This window comes from Anolis sagrei, chromosome 4 (genome assembly GCF_037176765.1).
Source record: "Anolis sagrei isolate rAnoSag1 chromosome 4, rAnoSag1.mat, whole genome shotgun sequence".
Taxonomy (NCBI): domain Eukaryota; kingdom Metazoa; phylum Chordata; class Lepidosauria; order Squamata; family Dactyloidae; genus Anolis; species Anolis sagrei.
Window position 1 is genome coordinate 239403834 of NC_090024.1, and position 20245 is coordinate 239424078.

Here is a 20245-nt window from a genome sequence, read left to right on the forward strand (position 1 = left end):
CTAGAGCCCAATAAACTCTCTTTAGCTGTTAATGAGGTGGTATGAGATGACAAGAGTCCTTTGTCTCACCCTGATCATTCCAGATATATAAACCCTTCTTCCTAGTTCCAACAGACCCCACTACTTCTGAGGATGCTTGCCATAGATGCAGGCAAAACCCAGGCACTGTCAGGCCATTATATGCTAATCAAGGTGGTCAGGTGAAACATTCACACCTAGCTCCAGCAGACAAGAGTCCTTTGTCCCACCCTGGTCATTCCACAGATATATAAACCCTTCTTCCTAGTTCCAACAGACCTCACTATCTCTGTGGATGCTTGCCATAGATGCAGGCAAAACGTTAGGAGGGAATGCCTCTAGACCATGACCATATAGCCCGAAAAAACCTACAACAACCCACTGGTCTGAGATGGTTCATCAGCCTGTAAAGGCAGTTTTCACTTTCTGTTGTCATTGCATGCCTTTGTTTCTGAATTATGATCACCCTTTCACAGAGTTTTCTTAGCAGGCCTATTTCCTTAAAAGGAAATAATTAAACAAAACACAGAAAGTCAAAGCTGAAACTGAATTAAACTATTAACCATATTAAAAAGGACAGATTAAAAAGATTCTAAGAAGTTAAAATATGTAATTGGCCTCTTTTTAAAGACCCTTTCTCATGCTCTCAAGGACTGTATCAATAGTGGGAATGAACAAAGGGACTCTTGCCTGTGTATCCCAGGATATGGATGGAATCATATGGGGAATTCTAGCCTGCCAGATAGCCTTACTGTTGATAGCCATCTTTAACTATCTTTAAGTCTACTTAAAGGTCTACTACTCCCTGTCTGACTTCTCTGTTTCATTTCCCTCTTTGCCACCCCAAACTTTTAAACATTCCTGGAAGCAAATGCATGGAAATAAATATAAACTGACCTACCTTGTGCAGTTTTTGGCTGGGAACGTGCATTACCTTATGTGAGGCACTTTAATACGCTACTGTTCCTCCTACACTCCCCCTTGTCCTGGCCAATGCAATTCCAACCCAGAAACATCTTACATAACTGATGGTTCCCCAATAGCGGTTTGTCTGGATACTTACTAAAAGTAGCCCACCCCCAACCCCTTCCATTGCCCCAACGGTGAAAGAAAAAACTGAAATGCCCAAGTGTGTCTGGCACCAAATGTACCAATGAAGTCAATTATGGAACACAAAGACAAAGAGACGTTGCTTTTAAAACTGGGTATGGCTTATCAACCCCATCCACTACCTTTATTCACACAAACTGTCTCTTTAATTTACAAAGCTGCTGCCATTCACACACAATCAGGATTTCCACAGTGTTCAAAAGGAACTTAAATACAATGTCTCACACCAACCCAAGTAAACCAATTTTTCTTTTTCTTCTTTTTTTATAACAAAAATATAAAGTTGTTCACACACAGGTCCTAGATTACCAGCTTCTGTGCAAAGAAAAAGGAGGTGGTTTTATATTTTTTTTCAAAGACAAACATCGGAAACTGTTTTGCGACGCCTGGGTTTAAACCTTTCCATGTTATGCACAAATGTGTAGGTTGAAGGGCAGAGGTCAAATTCATATGTATAAAAACAGGAGTCATTTCTCCGTCTCTGTGTTGACTTAATTCTCACGCTAAGGTGGCCTACCTGTATCTTTGCCACACCATTTCAGGGATTATGTAAGAGAAGGTTCTTTCAACATGAGAGCATGCCCTTCTGCTTTGCCATATGAAGAGGCCAAGGAGAAGGCGGGCGTCTCTCTCCCCACAATGTCAGTTTTCCAAGTGTTTTCCTCAGGGAGAGGAACCCATTGCATGCTTCTCTCTTTTCTCTTGCTGCAAACTGAAATGATACAGCTCCAAGACAGGTGGACCAGCTGAAAGAGCTCCCTCTTCTCCTAGTATCCGATTCTCTTCCCATCCCCTTGAAAGGAGACTGGCATTGGGTCCCAATTGCAAGAGGAGGCTCTGAGGTAGCTTTTCCATCTTGCTTATCATGTCCTGGCATCCCATGAATTCATGTCTGGGAGGAAAGCAATCCAGACAGTACTTTTTTGTTTTTGGCAACAGTTCATCTCAGATAGCTTGCATCTGAATGTTCTGATAACAATTAGTCCCAACGCTTAAGTGTTGAAAGAAGCTGGGAATAGTATGTTGTTTACCTGTTGTCTTGGTTTAATGGATGCCGGAGTGTAACCCAGGCAGGCTTAAACTCAAACCAGGGAGGTTTTTTTTGTTGCAAAAATTAGACATATGCAAAAAAGCAAAACAACAAGGAACCACAGACTGTGTCTCTCTTATTGAGATAGGGTGGGGTGGGGGTATTTTATTGCTTTTTAAAAAAAGATTCTGGCAGTGTCAGAGAGGCACGGTCTGGGATCCTGAAGGAGAGAGGAGGAGGGAAGACAAGAGCAATCCAATCCTAGCACCTTGACCCTTAAAATACAACAGGAATAGCAGCAAGAGGAAACAAAGGAACTAAGTCATGAAACTAGTTTAATTTAAAAGGGCAGCACAAACGTCAGAGATACTGAAGGGGCCACAAAGAGCTGTGAGTTGCTGAAATAACAGTTGCAAGAGCATAGGACAAGCCAACCTTCCAGGAAACTTTATTCAAAGGGGGAAGTTGGGTGTCTTCAGCTCTCCCTGTTGCCTCTTCTGCTCTTATGAAGGTTGTGCTGATAAAGGTGACTGGCATGGGCTCAAGTACAGCATGCTTCTGGTTTTTAGTAGCACCCTGAACAGGCAAGCAGTAACTCTCAACTGCTACCAGCCAAGGCAAGCCCAGTCCTGGCCCAGTGCAACATGAAACCATGCCCAGTCACCCCTATTGCAGGCTAAGGACCACCATTCCTATGAAGATATTTGCATGGGTAGAACTGGCCAGGGCCACTGCCACAGTTGCTCCGTGGGCATCTCAAAATCTTCAGCCAGCAAGTGGTGTAATGAACATGGGAGTGGGACTTTTTTGCATAGTGCCAGTGTGATTTCAAGTTTCATGTCCTGGTTTTGCCAAGACCACCCCTTTGTCCCAAAAGCCCACAGGACACAACCTAAGAAGGTTGCAGCCCTATACCTTTGGAGTGTTGGAGGTAACTGCTCAAATGGCAGCTTTCCAGCTGTTTGCCTCCCCCCCCCCCCAAACTCCCAGAATCCCTGACCATTGAACAAGTTGGCTAGGGTTCCTGGGAGTTCGAGACCTAAACAGCTGGAGGGCCGCAGTTTGAGGAATCCTGGGTGAGATTAATATAAATTGATATAGCCAGTGACCAAGATATCCACACACCCCCTTTCCCCTTCATTATGTTTAAACCCAGGTTTTGTTACAAGGCTGTACCAAAATGTAGGGCTTTCGTTCTTACTTGCAGCTCTAGAGGCTGGAAAACAACTTGAGCTTTTTCCAGATTCGAAGAAAACAAAGCAAGGCCAGACGTCCTTTCTCCCTTGCGGAAATGGGGATCCAAGGAGGTAACCGTGTGTAGCATTGGAGGGTTAATGGGGATGCCACAGCACATAGGTGGGTAGCACATGGGAGGGCAGACATGGACAGACCCTATTGTCCACATTAAGGGATGCCAATGCTTCCAGTTTCAAAGCTGGCTTCTCCTTTCCCTGTTCTGTTCATGAAAGACCCAAGAAAGAGGGTGAATGGCAGAACGCTGCAAAGCTGAAGCCAGGCATGAAAGGCAGCTCACAGTCCCTCTATAGTAGCTTCAGCATCCATCTGAGAAAATGTCTGGCAAATTTCAGTCTGCATCACCAGTTGTAAACAGTTGCGTTTGATGTAAACAGTTCAATAAAATCACACTCACAATACAAGAAAGCCAGAAAAGAATGTGCCATAGACTGTTAGTGATATCTTACATCCCTCAGGAACGGATAAGCAATTTCCACTGGGAGAGAACCCCCTATGAAAACAGACTTACCTGGAATTAATGGGATCTCAGGTGAAACTTTTTTTATTGGTACTAACATTCATTCAGACACATAACCCAATTTTTTGAGTCAGCAGCCAGATTGAGGGTGAGCTGGAGACATCTCTTTAAAGACTATGGTAACTGAATGTTGATTCTTTTTTTCTTTTTTTTTGTAAAGGCTGTCCTGTTTCCCTAGATAGATACTCCCAAAAAGAAATGGGTTGGAAGTTGACATGGTCAACTGAGGAAAACATCTGTGAAGAGTTTAGGGGCACCCCGTCAGCAACGAATAAAGCCAATCCAGGCAAGATTCAGGAGGAAGGAGCAGACTTGGGACAACAGTGAAATAGAGCACAAAATGGAAACTTCCCTCTGCAGCTAATGCTGTCTCTGCAGGAGTTCTTCAAACCTCCAATAAGGCACTGTGGTCTAGCTACCACAACAAAAGCACAACCCTAACTGCAGCACAAAGAGAAGAGAGGGTGTGTTTGTGTTTGAAGATACAGAAGTACTGAGGTGGTAACGTTTTTAGGATGGACTGAGCTGTGTAGATGTGTTTGCCCAAAGAACTCTTCCGAAAGACTGGAGTATCGTTTCCTCCCTCATCATCCAAAGTGCAGAAATGAAAGGCAAGGACTACTTGGCGCTAAGAACGTTTCACATTTGCACATGCTCTGGTACAAACACGAAATAAGTTTATCTGGTGCACAAAATGCAGGTTAAGATGGGCTGTACTGCTGACTGATAAAATTACTAACTAGTAATGAGGAGTGTGTGCCATAGGCATAGTCAACACAGAGGCCTCACTCTTTTTATCTTGCTGCCCTGTGATACAGGAAGGTAGAAACAGCTCTGAAAAACTTCCAAGACTTACTCCTCTTAGAAAACTGTTTCAGCTTGCTTGCCAAATGAGTTCCAGACCCAAACCAACTCTAATGAAACTTCAAGAGAGAGAAATAACCATCCTATTGTTTGGAAGATTGCAGTTTAGAACTCTAATGTTGCTGGGCGGGATATTACATCATAGAAGGATGGAAAGTAACTAGATTATGAAAATTTTGCCATTTTATTTTAAACTGCTGTAATTTCAGTGGCTGGAATTTATTATTAGACACAAGAAACAATGTTCCAATGTCCCCTAAAATCTGATAGTCATCTATTAAAAGAAACTGCAGAAGGGCCATTCATAAGATAAATTCTGGTATAAATCAGAAAGCCCAGAATCTACAACTGCATTTCTTGAGCACCAAAATGCTCATCGATTAAGCAGTATGCACCTTTTGTTCCCTACAGTTGGTTGTCCCACTTTGCAAGTCTTGCAATTTGTCCTTAGGCATCTCTCTAATACAGTTATCATGTTTTTTGAGTGGAGATTTTCAGAGAAAAGAAAGTAAGTTCAAAACTATTAGGACTTAGTTTAAAAAGACCAAAAGGAATTTGCAAATGGCAGGTCTGGAATCCATAAGCAAATTTCCTAAGCCACAAATTACCACCCAAGGAAGAAGTTGGCTTACCCATGCGCTGGTTTGTGGTAGCCCACATCCCAGAAGAATTTGTAATGGAGATGAGAGTGGATCAGCACAGTAGGCAAAAGTGACTTTTTTCATGAGCAGCCTTTCAAGAGGCACAGCACAAAGAGCAGACCATCTTCTCCAGAGTCTCACAAGGCTTGCCTACAGATATTGGGATCAGCACTATTGTGAAGATACACACAACTATCCTAAAAGTGAGCCAGGACAAAGTATTGGTTTGCTTTTATGGCCGTGATCTAGCTGCTTTCCTTCACTGATATGTATCATGACAGTGCAAGGAACAGAATGCCAACTAAGAGCAGTAACAGAGCAAGAAGTTTGTCCTCAACAACATCCAGCAACTGTGGTGTCAAAACTCTTAATGGGTGAGGTCAGCTAGGTCTACAGGTATGATGGCATGTCAGAAACAGGTTTTTTCCCCAAGCCAGAAGCCTGTATGACAAGTCTAACTGTGAGTATGCATATGTGTGTTATTTGCATCTACTTAGGGCAAGGAAGAAACTGTGCTTTACACTCCCATTTACAGTGACTCAGATCTATTCAGGATCTATCCTCGAAGTCCTCGAGCAGGTTCAAAGCCAAAATAGACAATGAACACAAAAGAGATTCACAAAGAGGGATCATCCTGAAGGTTTTGGCTCTCCTGGTCATTCAAGCAAACAAGGTACATAACCAAGCAAGCCAAAAGTCCCTGGCAAGTGCAAGCTTTTGTTGAACAGACAAGCCTCATTTATACAGGATTACACACTCATGTGCGCACACCCTCCACAAATATTATCAACATCATGACCTGTGAAACATGGCACACTGAAATGTAGGCATCTTCTTGCTACAACAGTGTTTCTAATTCATAGGCCACCTAACAAAACAGTTTTCCACTTTTAAGTGTTATCATGAGACATTTTCCAACCAGGCAACACTGCCAAAAACTGTTTTATGAAGGGAAGTGGGGTCTCAGGGCAGGTGGTTTGCCCATCTTGCATTTTGTTTCTACCTCCAGAGGCTCAGTAGCAGCCACAAGAACATTACTCATACACAGGAATAGGTCTTAACACCCCAAATGAATCTCTCCCAGCTTAAAACCGCACCAAGAACAAATGTTATGAACATTTTGGCCCAGAATTCCAGTATATAGCAGCAGCAGGAAAAAATATACAGATTTTCCCCAGTATTTTGTTTAGGTGAAAGAGGAATTCCAGAAGTACCTGCACAGATTTAGTCGGTAAACAAAGCTGAGTTGGCAGAAGGGAAGGGGAATACATAAACTTAGAAAAAATAGTTAAAAGTCTCATAATGAAATGGGTTGGAATTGCTTCTGCCCTTTTTGTGTCTCACTGGAACTTTTAAGAAGAATCTTTCAGGGCTCCACTTTGCCAGAGATCCTGGTGTTTGACCTGGACTATCCTCAGCTTTCCTCAATGCATGTAAATCATGGAGATTGTAGGTCCCTGGTGAGAAAACCTGAAAGAAAAAGGAAAAGCAATAATTACATATTGGTTTGTTTTCCTGACCTTTAAAACCTTTATTTCTAAGTGCTTCAAACAACCAGCTGTGATAGGTAATAGGAACTTCATGTACCAGAATACCAATAATTTCCTTTAAGCAAGAAAGGTTTCCTTATCAGATGCTGAAAGATATGTGGTTGATAAGAAATGCTGAAAGAAAAGGTTTTAAATCCTACCTGATGCCCCCTCCCCACAAATCTTGAAACACAAAAACAAAACAAAACACAATCCTGTGCTGCCTGAAAGTCAAAAATAGTAGCGTGGATTGGGATGGTCACATCTGGTCACCCAAAATTGTGCCTGAGTCAATATAACAATAGTCCCCTTGTGCTCTAGAGGAGCTCAAAATGGTGTAGTGTGGTCCTTGGGACTCTGAAGCAATACTACTCTCGTGACATCTCAAGAGAAGAGACTGACAAATGTGTTCTCTTCTGTGGGAGTCCACAGGCCTTAACAATGCCATTATATACTACATAGAATGAAGGTATGCCACAAGCAAAACATACATCTCTGTTTCCAGTTAATGTTCATCCATAAAATAGGTACGCTATTGTACTTTGTGACCCATAAAGCAATTTTATGTCCTCCATTTCCACATGTAATCCAGACTTTGTGGGGTGGAGGGATGGGGTTAGTAACACTAGTTCATTACTTTGGGAGTTTGCAATCATAAGCAGAACATTCCTTTTGAGTATATATAAATATTAAAACTGATTTATTGAACAGAAATACAATGATAGAGTTGGAAGAGATGGACAGATGGCCATAGTTCAAAGAAGGAAACTTCGCCAAGCACTGAGGCAATAGATCTGAAGGCTGAATCCACAACAACAAATGCTTAGGCCAGCCTTGTGCAATCTTTTTACCCTGCAGGAACTCTTCAAATATTTTTCAGGTCTCAGGAAAACACTGCGTAAAAATTATTATACCCATAATTGAATTTCCCCCCAGAATAATCTCCCATGGAATCCCTAGTGACTTCTCACAAAATCCCGAAGTTTCAGGGAATATTAGTTGAAAACATTCTGGTGTAGGCACAATCAATGGAGGATGTTTTTTCTAAAAAAATATTTTAACCTTAAGTACAAAGTTGGGTTAAAAAGTCTTGTTTTATCTACTTATTTTCAGTGCCTTGGGGTGCAAAGAGTCTGGCGTTGATGCCGAAAGATCAGACAGAGAGTGACTCAAGACCAAAGATTCCCCCTGCAACTGTCTGACTGTATTACCTATTTGCAGTATTGACTGATTTTTATAATGGTCTCCCTACACAATATTGCACAAATCTGGTAAGGGACTGGTGAACTGTTTCAAAGACCTGAAGCTCTATGGCCCATCTGAATGGTAACAAGTTCCTGTGTTGCTCCCATCTTCTTCTGCATACAGAAAACCATCTGTGCAACTCCAATACACCTACATAAGCTCTCTTTCTTGTATTTTACATTTCCTGATAACACCAGCTGCCACAGCCATAGTCACCAAATTTATATATAACACCTTACATGTTGAGTTATTGTAAACAAACTAACTGCTAATTTAGGCTTCTTCCAGTACAAGCCCATGTTTCTCCCCAATTTTTCAAGCCTCTTTGGCCATAGCTTTCAGACAAACTTCACTAGCTCGGATTCTGAACTACCCTTCTCTATGCAGTATTTGTTTCACCTTAAAAACAATGATGTGGTAGGATTTCTTTTTGCCAGTAACATTTGAATGCAGACATTGAAAAGAAACTGGTGGAAGTGAGGAAAGGAACAGGAAGAGCCAGAGAGCCAAATGAGATATACTATGGAGGTGTCTCTGTCTGTGTGCATATGTGTGAAGGGGCATCATAAACTGCACAATATGTCCATCCTTTCAGGTCTCTCAAACATGCTACAGTTCCATGAAACTAGACACTGTATTGTCGAAGGCTTTCATGGCTGGAATCAATAGGTTCTTGTGAGTTTTTTTCGGGCTATATGGCCATGTTCTAGAGGTATTTTCTCCTGACGTTTTGCTTGCATCTATGGCAAGCATCCTCAGAGGTAGTGCTGCTAAACACAATTGTCCATTTCCACTACCCAAGTGTCAGTGTGAGTTGGTATTACATAATGGGCTAAAAAGAGCCAGGAGGTCCTGAATTCACCCCAGTGAAGCTTGCTAAGTGGTTTTAGGTGGATCACCTTCAGCATTACTGTCTGTTTATCCAATCTCCAAAACAAAAGCATATAGAAACAGTGTGTATGTGTGTGTATGCATCTTTATTTATTTAGTTTATGTGACATCTTTCTTCTATTAAAGTGGGATCCAAGGCAGCTCCCATCTATATAAATAAAAATGTAATGTTTGTTTGTGGGATTAACATAACTCAAAACCACTGGATGAATTGACACCAAATTTGGACACAATACACCTATCAGGCCAACAAATGGCCATCACTCATAAAAACACTGAAAAACACAGTGGAAGACTTAAAAAGCCAAAAAAATAAATAATACATTACAACGCATGCACAAAGCCACATATCTATATCTATATCTATATGCTCTGTGCATAATGAGTACTTTAAAAACAAAAGAACCAATGAATGAAATCACACCAAATTTGGCAACAAAACCATCACTCAAAAAACTATGATTTTGTCATTTGGGAGTTGTAGTTGCTGGGATTTATAGTTCACCTACAATCAAAGAGCATTCTGAACTCCATCAATGATGGGATTGAACCAAACTTGGCACACAGAGCTCCTGTGACCAACAGAAAATATTGGAAGGGTTCGGTGGGCATTGACCTTGAGTTTGGGACTTATAGTTCACCTACACCCAGAGAGCACTGTGGATTCAAACAATGATGGATCTGGACCAAACTTGGCACGAATATTCCATATGCCAAAATATGAACACAGGTGGAGTTTGGGGAAAATAGACCTTGATATTTCGGAGTTGTAGTTACTGGGATTTATAGTTCATCTACAATCAAAGAGTATTCTGAATCCCACCAACAACAGATTTGGGGCAAACTTCCCACACAGAATCCCCATGACCAACAGAAAATACTTAAGTTCATCCAGTCCAACTCCCTTCACCAGGGCAAGAAAACATAATCAAAGCCCTCCTGACAAAGAGCCATCCAGCCATAGATATAGAGAGATATATATGATTCACACACACACACAGATATAGTATCACAGATTTCAAAGAGACCCCTAAAGGACAATAATATGTTGCATGTTCCATAGCAGCAAACCAGACAATCTCCACACCAACACTGACAAAGGAACAACAAGAAATATTATTTACCCACAAGCATAAAGAAATTACATATATTAGAAATCAACACTTTCTCATTACTTTTCCAGATCACCAGACTGGGCCACAGCAACGCGTGGCAGGGGACAGCTAGTATATACAAATACACATACACATACACATACACACACACACACACAAACAACCATATACACAGACTGGGCCACAGCAAAGCGTGGCAGGGGACGGCTAGTAAACAATAAATTAAAACATTTTCTACACAATTTAAAAGAGCATCACACAAATTGCCTGTTGGTTTATGGTGATCCCATAAATTCCATAGGGTTTTCTGAGGCAAGGAATAATACTCAGAGGTGGCTTTGCCAGTTCTTTCCTCTACAGCATCCAAATACTAACCATGGCTGACCCTGCTTAGATTCCAAGATCAGAAGGGATCTGGTGCCTTTAAGGTATGTAGTCCAATTACAGGAAAAGTACTTGTGACTTTTATCAGGCACTACAAGGATTAGCTAAAACATATTTCGATATTTGAAAGCATTATTAAGTAAATGGCATCAAAGATAGATAGTAAAATGGCCTTCAGCTTGTATACTTTTAGTCTGTAAGTGGTTTTCAGAAGTTGCTACCTGGAAATTATCCACTTTTCTTCTGAAATGACAGAGCAGGTAAAACTTCACCGCCCCTGTGGAGACTTCAGCCACCAGGCAGCCTGGCTAGGGGAACACCAATAAGCATTATTAAGTCAATTGCTGGGCTCCTTGCTCAGCCCCCTTGTTCCTCCCTCCTTAACTCAAAGCCCTGGAATCGTGAGAGGGAGATTTTTCTCCACATCCAAACACAGTAACCGCCTTTCTTGGGACAAACATCTTAGCAGAAGGCTTAATTAGCCAAAAGATGCCTTAAGCAGAAAACAATTCTTAAGAGTCTGCACTAATTAGCAATGGGTCTTCTCAAGCGCTTATTTTTTTCTTGCTGGATTTGGCAAAGGCACTTTTTGAAAGTGGAGGTAGAGACAGTGAAAAAATATTGGCCCCTTAAGAGAAGAGGGCTCAGCCGAAGCTGCTATAATTAGAGCACCATTAAGCAGAACAGGAGCTTCTGATTTACAGGATGAGTGGAGAAAAGCAAGTACATTTCTGGTTCAAATGCGGGCTGATGGAGACAGCATGCTATTGGAAAGAGTTACATTATAAGGCTCATCTGAAGCGAAGCCCATGGAGGATTCCCATGTTTGGCGGGCATTTGGTACCATTGTAAATGTACAATGCCAGTTTCTCGGATAAATTATCAGAGCTTTATTTATTATTTATTTACCTTACTTATATACCACTGTTCTCAGCCTGAAGGCGACTCACAGCGGTTCACAACACACAAGAACAGCAAAAATTTAATGCTACAGTATAAAAACAGTTAACAATCTAACATATTACACCATTAATAAACAATTACTACAATAACCATTCATTATCATCTCATCCATCAAAAACAAGCTTTCCACTTCACTTGGGGACAGGGACGGGGCATGAGAAGAGGGCCAGACCAGTAGAGCAAATTTCTGAGTCAGATAAAGAATTTCTACAAGTTGAAAGTTCTTTGTATAATTAATGTTTACAATCTAAACTGTATTTGGGCTCATTCAGTTGGCTTTCTGTCACCTGCACTCTTGCCCTGGTTCAATTTGAAATAGTGAAAGAAGCCTGATGCAAAAGGAGTATGTTCACTTGGTGTATAATTTGATGGTGCTTAGGAATCATAAGACTGAAGAGGGGAACGCACACACTTAGCAGAGAACACAGGTAAGAAAAAGAAGAAATTTATTTGGGTCTGTTGACCCCGGCATGTTTAGCCTGAAGAAGAGAAGGCTGAGAAGAGATATGATAGCCATGTATAAATATGTGAGAGGAAGCCACAAGGAGGAGGGAGCAAGCTTGTTTTCTGCTTTCCTGGAGACTAGGACGCGGAACAATGGCTTCAAACTACAAGAAAGGAGATTCTATCTGAACATTAGGAAGAACTTCCTGACTGTGAGAGCCATTCAGCAGTGGAACTCTCTGCCCCGGAGTGTGGTGGAGGCTCCTTTTTAGGAGGCTTTTAAACAGAGGCTAGATGGCTATCTGTCAGGGGTGCTTTGAATGCAATATTCCTGCTTCTTGGCAGAATGGGGTTGGACTGGATGGCCCATGAGGTCTCTTCCAACTCTATGAGTCTATGACCTCACAACCTCTGAGGATGCCTACCACCGATGCAGGCAAAACGTCAGGAGAGAATGCTTCTAGAATGTGGCCATTCAGCCCGAAAAACCTACAACAACCCAGTGATTCCGGCCATGAAAGCCTTCGACAATACTGAAATTTATTTAACTGCTATGCGGTAAAGAGTGCTCAAAACAATGTCTCAGCTTAAAAGATGCAGATTTCCGTCATGAATCTACGACCAAACTTCAGATGGATCTAACTTCAAGAAGATTTTCATTCCAACAACCTATCCAAATCCTTGCAATTCAGGGAAACCAGCACAAACTCTTTATCTAAAAGCAAGGCAGTAAGTTAGCCTTTGATCCATTGGGCATCCTGCAAGTGTTTCTTACTAGCAATGGACTGCAATAGGAAAAAAAACCCTGCAGGACCAACCATGCTGAGACCCAGTTCAACCCAACATGTAGCTGGACACAGGCCACTGACCTTCCTGTAGCTTGGAGACTTGTTGCACTGAGCAGAGAACTACAACCTGTACCCATAAATAGATCATTAGTGGTTACAGCCTGTCTAGTTTAATTCAAATACTCCCCTGCACAAGAAAAGATCTTACAGAAAGATCTCTTTGAGCAAGACAAAGCCTCAGTTTTCTTTTGTTCCCCACAGCAACTTCAGTCTGTGTGTATGTGTGTTGAGGGAAAGGGGAGGGGTTAGCTCTTGGATGGCAGACTGCCTATGAATACACAGTGCTCTAGGCTATATTTCAGAAAAAAACAAGTGCCAAAACCATCTTTGAGCATTCCTTGTCTACAAAAACCTTAAGGAATTAGTAAGTCAACAAGTGACTTGAAGGCACACATACTATCAGTTGACAATACTTCCTTTGATTGAATGGAACAGCTATTGTCTTCTTCTGCAAGTTTACCAGTAATAATATTGGAGACTTGGGCATCTTTGAATGGAAGGAGACCCATCCACCTGCATTAACAAGGAGTTCTGGTGCATCTCTTAGGTATGTCTCAGGTCATTCACGGTTCACTGTGGGTCTCTGGGGAACTGTGCTTCAAAGGTAATAGCAGGGTGGCTGTTTACAAGATTCATTTATCCAAGGATAAGAGTCCATTCAAGACACCCCAAATAAAGGTTGATGTGGGTTTTTTCGGGCTATATGGCCATGTTCTAGAGGCATTTCTCCTAAGGAGAAATGCCTCTAGAACATGGCCATATAGCCCGAAAAAACCCACAAGAACTGAGTGATTCCGGCCATGAAAGCCTTCGACAATACAAAGGTTGATGGATTCCAGCTCTTGGACACAAATAAATGAGGTTATGGGGAAGACAGTAGATGTGCACTTTAGGATCTAATGCCAGATGTTGACTGTATCAAGAAAGTATCTCGAAAGCTCCTCCAGGAGGGACAACGTCCATTAATCCATTGGATTAATGGACCAAATACTCTGACTCAGTATAAATTTGTGCACTGGATTAAATGACACTGAAACCAGAGCCACAACAAGGAAAGTCCAGTGGCCAGAAATGCATAGCCAGAGTGTCCTCTGTCAGGCTAAGAGATCTTGGTTACCATCGGGAGCTGAAGAGAAAGGCAATGCCTCCATGAAACAACTCAGCACTCACTTCTGAAAGCTCCTTTCAGACACAAACAAGGGGCACATCCCTTTCTGTTATGTAAGGGGCACAGCAGCTATGCTCTTCAGGGAGAGTCTTTACCACTTCAGGTGCTGGTCAAGGGGGCGAGGCAGCTGGAAATGGTAGTTGGGCTTCAGACGAAATAGCTGGAAGGCAGGACTGTCCCCTCATTGTGTTTATTAGTTTTTCATTTCCCATTCCAAAGAGATGGGGCAGGAGGGATGTTCCCCGGAGGGCACAGTCTGGTTATGCAACTCAGCAGCAATGAGTTAGCACAGCCTGAATGATCACAGATGGCAAACACAGACATTTTGGGAGTGGGGCATATGAATGCTGGGCGATGGCATCTTTATTTATTTATGTGGAGCATTTCTATCCAATCTTTCTCACCTCCAAAGAGGGACTCAGGATGACTACCAACAGGCACCATTTGGTGCCGAGCAATAAAACAATTATAAATACATGAAAACAGTTTGCCATTTCACGTCATCTTCCAAATCAATCCATTACCAGCTAAAAACAGTCCATTAAATCAATCTATTTTGCAAAAGGTCTGATCTCATTAGGGAGGGAGTTCCACAGCCGAGGGGCCACCACTGAGAAGGCCCTGTCTCTCGTTCCCACCAAATGTGACTGCGATGGCAGCGGGACCAAGAGCTGGGCCTCTTCAGACGATCTTAAGGTTCTTGGTGGTTTGTAGAGGGAGATACTTTTGGACAGGTAAGCTACCAAACCCCCCAAAAGTAGGAAAGCCACCATTGATCAGCATTCCCATATATCCAGCTCCCTCTGACAGTCTTTCAAGCAGTCTGAGACACAGCTGTAATTACTTCAAAGACTGATTCAAAAATGAAACCACAAGGAAGCTTTAAACTTGTATTCTTATCAATTTGGTTATAGAAGTAAAAGTCTCAATTGCTTTACTTCCTATGCATGAAAGGCATTGTCTCACAAAGGCACTTGCCTCTTAATATTGGGAAGTAGTCCAAATGAAGGCATGCATCTAAACGTGATATGGCACCAGCATGGAGGGATATGTTTAGGTCAAAGCAAACAATTCAAGCTATGCCTTAAAGAGAGGATTTGGGGGTAAGCATCTTTAAATGGATCCACTTCACAAAAACGGTAAAATACAATTCAGCTGACTTGGATATGTCACGTTTGATGCACAGTTTAGAGTTCTTCATGGGACTCATATTTCTTTTTACTGCATTATAGCAGCATTCCCTTTAACAAAGTTTTTCAGGAAAGGTTTTTGAGTTTTGTAGCTTGACCAGCCAGCTATGCTACCTGAAAACCATGAAGGACACCCAAAGCAGTATGTTCCTTCTTGCAACAGAAGGGTTTGACATATTTAACACTAACCACAGGTATTACCGCAATATACAATAGGCAAACAAAGGTCCCAAGTCTAAGACTCACACCAGCCAGAAAACCTGCTTATTGTTGAATGCAGAAACATCTGGGTTAAATATGTTTCATGCTTTCATACCAAATAAATGATTCTATGCAAGTTTTCTTTAGAACAGCAACTATTGAATAAGGGTTTTGAAAAGGTAACAGACAGTACTAGGCAATAATCCACAAAACAATGTTATCCAAGTGCATGCTGAACAACGGAAAGAACAACACACCATTTTTATGTAACCCCTGGAATCCAAGCTGAAGGGCAGTGAAGTTCCAAAAGCTGCAGGAAATGTGGAGGTGGAGCTGCCAGGAGCAGGAATAGGGAGAACATGCATTATACATACAAGAATTGCTCTTGGAAAAAGAGCTTAACAGTTGGGGCCTTATTGCAAGCCTGCTCAAATTATGACCCATCAAGCCACATGCAGTTCACCACCAATGTGCTTGAATGCTTGATAATTGACAATTTCCAGCCTTGGAACCAATATTACTGAAACTCTTGTGTACCATTCTCTATGTGCTGTGTCTGAAATTCAGTATAAACTATACAGCTACAGGCCTGTCCTAAGAATAAAATATCCACCCTTGCTTCCTCTCCACCTTCAGATATCCAAATTCACATCATTGTGTACCAAGAGTCACCTTTCTTGCAAAACTTCAAAACCTCTTCTCCCCCACTTTGATTTGCATCCTGCAATACTGGCTCCTGTCCCTTTTATTCTAGTAAACGGATCGCTTCCCTTGCCATCCGCTGACTCTCAAAAATAATGGCTATTTTCCATCATTTCAAGCCAAGTTCTCTGACTCTGCATATTCTTGGTCATGGACCATATACAGCTTTGCAAATGGTTTTAAAGTCTACCCATTCCCTGAAATGTGTAGGTGTTTTGTTGGCAATGCTGGAACAGAAACAAGGTGCCCTTTGTCTCCACTTCAAATGTTAAAAGATGGTAGGGAAGATTGAGAGAATCAAATTCACTTACTGACTCCTAGTGACAAACTAGAACAGAGTGAGAATCATGAAATCCTTCAGATGATGTTGAACTGTAAGACCCAACCAAGATAGCCAATGGTGAGGGGTGCTTGGAACTGCAGTCCAGCAACATCTGGAGGGCTGGATGAATCACACCTTGAGCTAGGGGGACAGTTAGCACTTCTAGAGCAGGGGGAGAAAACTGACCACTATGTGCATGCCCTCCACAGAATGTTGTGTCCTATTCAGCTCTGGAGGAGACAAAACAAGGTGAACAACATTTCATCCTAGTGAATCCAGGAAACAGGGAAGCCCCTGTTTGGAGGAAAAAGTCCTCTGGAAAGTCATTGCTTAGCTTGCATCATGGATAATCTATAGCTAGAGAGGGTTGGAAGTGCAGGTGTTGGAGCTTTTTACCTGAAGAGAAACTAAGAAGAATTGTCAGCAGGTCTTGTGTCCCCCCTTTCAGCTTAAAATGACTGAATTCAGTAATATGAAACTCAAATGCTGCTAATGGACTGAATTAGGGAAGCCTGAAACTTTTTGTTGTTGTCATTTAATGCATTCAGATTACTTTCAGAAATAATTTCCACTTTTCTGGAATGCGAAGGCAGCCTGAATAGTGAACGCATTATGTAAAAGGCATAGAAGTAAAACTGTAAGAGAAAGTCCTGCTTAGTGAAAGAGCCTCAGCAGATCAGACCAAAAGTCCAGCTAATCTAACATTTGGTTTCCCACAATGGATAATGTGATACTTTCAGGAAGCTAGAAATCAGTTGCCCAAGCAAATGGGCTCAGTGGCATCCAATCTCAATATTCAGAATCCCACTTTGCCATTTAGTTAATAGAGCATAATACCAAGAGTAGTTAACACCCCCTTGTAACTGCTGAGCCTATATATGTGGTTTCACTTACCTATGCCTGGACACAAAATGGTCTCTCTGAATTTTCTATGTCTTCTAGAAAATTCTATTATATATTTTACCCTGAAGTTAACATGGAGTTGTGTTGGAAGACCTAGCAAATTCCTAGAGAGGATATATATTCAAGACTTCAGACCACTAAGGAGCTTTCCTCACCTCGACTTATTTGATCCACAAATATGCTTACTAGTGCTTTGTCAACAGCAAGCATCATTGTTAACCTAATCAATGCAGTGTCAGGAAGTACTGTTGTACTTCACCTGAGATTACAGAAGAAGGGAGAACTCTTCCTGATAGCAGGGAGAGCCTTGGAGACTTCTGGAAAGGATCCAGACATTCCTCTTGCCTTTGGAGAATTTTTACAACACTGCAAGGAACAGGGAGGGTTGAGCTAGCCTGTCCTTCACTGCCCGGCTGAGCACCTGGGAGGAAGGGTTCTTCACTCCCATCATAATTCTTCAGTCCAGGTTGATGTCAGGCAGGACTCTGCCCCTTCATCTGCTCTGGACATTTTGTCTAGGAAGGGGTTTCAAAAGAAAGTGCGGTTTCAGTTGTTTTACATTACGACATACATAGGGAGGAAAGGTTTTTGTGTTAAAGGCACTCTACTCAGTAGGGCAAGGAAGGGGGAGGGGTCCTCAAATTCTTCTTCCAGACCTCAAATTATGACACTGTAGGATAAAAGGAAAGAGTGCCACAACATAATTGGGCGAACAAAGGGCAGCTCACTGTTTTCACAGCAGGAGGGCCTTCCCTTCACAGCTATGAGGTTGTATGGATGAATCACACCTTGTATGGGTTCAAATCTTTTTAGCCCACTAAAAGCTTCCCCAACTAATTCTACAGGAGTTTTTTTTTTTTAAATGTACAGGGGGCTCTCAGCATCTTACAAGTCAAATTCTCCATTCTCTCTCATACAGAGAAGGAATGAGTCCTCTACAATCATGTCTCTTATAATCTGGATACAACATTTTAAAAAGAACGCTTTGTGCTTCATAAATAATACTTTTGATCATGTACAAAGGTAAGCAACTATATCTTCTACAAATCTGGTTGCTACTACTTGCTCAAGCATTAGAGACACTTTTTATATAATGGTTTGTTCCTCAGTCTCAGTGAGTATGTGCAGGGTAGTTTATTTGGCTACAAAGGAAGGGCACAAACCGTTCTCATGGCATCTGAGGAAGTGTGAAACTATAGATTCTGTTCTACAGCTTTCCAAAGGCCTTTCATTTAAAGGAAGAATTAGTCAGGGCAGATGAAAAGCACACAGAGGGAAACAACAACACATTGGAATGTGAGCAATGCAGATAGCTCCAAGCTGCTGACACTTATAAGGTTCCCACTACATTTTGCAACCACTAGAAGCAAATAGATACAACAGCTCTATAGAACACTTACCCTAGTTTTCAAAGCACGCCAACGCTGTCTGACCTGAGTTTAAGCAGCACACGTAACCTGGTCCATTCTGGATTCAAGCTCAAAGGCATCGGGTCGGTCCTGTGGGTTAGCAGCCAACATGTCTTTCAAGAGCTGCTTGATCCCCTCAGACATAGAAGTCCTGCGTTTCTGGGGGATGTGCAATTCCATCTTTGGGTTTTCTAGCAGCGCCTCCCCAACGGGTACAATCTCAGTCCCCTGTTTGATGTAGGTCCCCAGCAGCTCTTTCTTGGTCTCGGCATCAATAAATGTTATCCTCTCGATCATTGCCCAGATAATGATGCCCAGGGCAAAGATGTCTGCCTTGGCAGTGTAGTGTCCCTCCCAGACCTCAGGAGCCATGTAGAAGTCTGAGCCACAAGCAGATGACAGCCAGTACTTGTTCACATTCACATTTTTGTTATCATTCCCCCCATCTTTGCCTCGAGCAGTCAAGCCAGCACAAACTTTGCTGAGCCCAAAGTCCGCCACCTTGAGAATTGGAGCGCCCGATTTCTCTGTGATCAGGATGTTGTCTGGCTTCAGGTCCCTGTGCACAATGTGGTTCTTGTGCAGAAAGGCAATGGCGCTCGTAAGCTGGAGCATAAAACTCTTATTGGTAGCAGGGTCCGGTCTACGCGAAAGAATGTATTGGTTCAGGTCTCCTCCTTCGCAGTACTCCATGACAAACCAGAGATAACAAGGTTCTTCAGCATAGCCCAGGATCCTTTCACCTTGCCAGAGGGAGAAAGAAAGAGAAATGGATTACTACACAGGCAAAATTGCAGTTATCTCAGCTTAATTAGTACCTGTGGGAGCAGACATCTTGAGGGGAAATGCCCAGCACCCTCTTCATGGTCAATTATGCACAAAGCTGTACTGGCTATTTTTCTGACACCATAAGGGAGCGGGGCTTGAAAGGTATTGACTGAACATTAGAAGCTAACAGGTAGGATTCCCGCCTGAACATTATGCTTTTTTGAATATTACCCAAGGACAAAGGCATGATATAAAATCAAAATAAGCTGTTCAGAACTCTATGTAGGAAAGTATTCAATAATGCTCAGATACACAGGCTCAATATCTCTTATCTTGAATTCCAAATCCAAAATCCTATAAAATTCATAACTATTCAGAGGTGGCTGAAATGTTGACACCTTTGCTCTCTACTGATTCAGTGTACACATCATGCACAAAATTATTAAGGTGTATAAAGTATATATGAGTTGTAACCGAATGTTGTGATTTTTTGTCAACTCTAAGACATCTCATGTATGTATATGAAATATAGATACTCCAGAATGTGAAAAAAATCCCAAACCCAAAACTCTTCTGGTAACATTTTGGATAAGAGACACTCAATCTGTATGAGTGTGATTTCAGTTTTCTCTCCTATCGTTTAGCAATTGTCTGCTAGACATTAGCTCCCAATTCATGGTTTTCTCTCCACACAGAAGCATCACATAAGCAATGGTTGGGTGATGG

The 20245-nt window shown here is 42.0% G+C and overlaps 1 protein-coding gene across 1 annotated transcript in view; it reads right to left on the reverse strand.

Moving 5' to 3' along the window:
• Positions 1 to 1211: 1211 nt before the first annotated feature.
• Positions 1212 to 20245, reverse strand: part of LOC132773016 (serine/threonine-protein kinase 35) — a 32059-nt gene continuing 13025 nt past the window's right edge. Inside the window, exons 2-3 of the mRNA XM_060771888.2 lie at positions 18743 to 19494; positions 1212 to 6907 (exon numbers count right to left, since the gene is read on the reverse strand). Of these exons, the coding sequence (XP_060627871.1) occupies positions 18782 to 19494 (713 nt within the window). The 3' untranslated portion in view covers positions 1212 to 6907; positions 18743 to 18781. The remainder of the gene's footprint in view (positions 6908 to 18742; positions 19495 to 20245) is intronic.